The sequence below is a fragment of the Nestor notabilis genome, unplaced genomic scaffold (assembly GCF_000696875.1).
Source record: "Nestor notabilis isolate BGI_N333 unplaced genomic scaffold, ASM69687v1 scaffold19480, whole genome shotgun sequence".
In the NCBI taxonomy this organism is placed as follows: Eukaryota; Metazoa; Chordata; class Aves; order Psittaciformes; family Psittacidae; genus Nestor; species Nestor notabilis.
Window position 1 is genome coordinate 1 of NW_009912660.1, and position 517 is coordinate 517.

General features: G+C 62.5%; 1 protein-coding gene across 1 annotated transcript in view; it reads left to right on the top strand.

The window, feature by feature from the left end:
• Positions 1-7: 7 nt before the first annotated feature.
• Positions 8-517, top strand: part of LOC104410436 (tripartite motif-containing protein 15-like) — a gene marked incomplete at its 5' end in the record, with an annotated part of 2,952 nt that continues 2,442 nt past the window's right edge. Inside the window, one exon of the mRNA XM_010020590.1 lies at positions 8-190. Coding sequence (XP_010018892.1) covers positions 8-190 — 183 coding nt within the window. The remainder of the gene's footprint in view (positions 191-517) is intronic.

Sequence of the window (517 nt, forward strand, 5' to 3'; positions counted from 1 at the left end):
GGCGCGGAGGCTGAGCGCGCAGGCGGCCGGGGCAGACGCGGGACAAGGGGAACGATGCGAGAAGCACCAGGAACCTCTCAAGGTCTTCTGCAAAGACGATGGAGCCTTTATCTGCGTGATCTGCCGGGAGTCCCGCGCGCACCGCTCCCACAGGATGCTGCCCGCGCAGGATGCTCTCCAGGAATACAAGGTACAACGGGGCTTTTCCCACCATCGGGGCTTGATGTTCCCGCAGCGGCACGGTCCCATCGGGCTGTGGAACATCTTGGCCTCACCCAGGTCGCGTTGTGGGGGCAGAACTGCTGTGTCCCCCACTCCATGCTTCCCACACAGCCTGTTTCGGAATGACAGTGCGGGGCACGCACCGGTGCTTCTGCTCTCTCAGTTCTCATCTGATGCTCTGGGGATGGAGAGCTGAGGTCTCAGCCCTCCCCGCTGTGCAGTTCAAGTCCTTGTCCAGCTCTGGTGCCCCCCACCAGACATCTGCCCGTACCAAGCTGCTTCCTAAGTCAGAAGG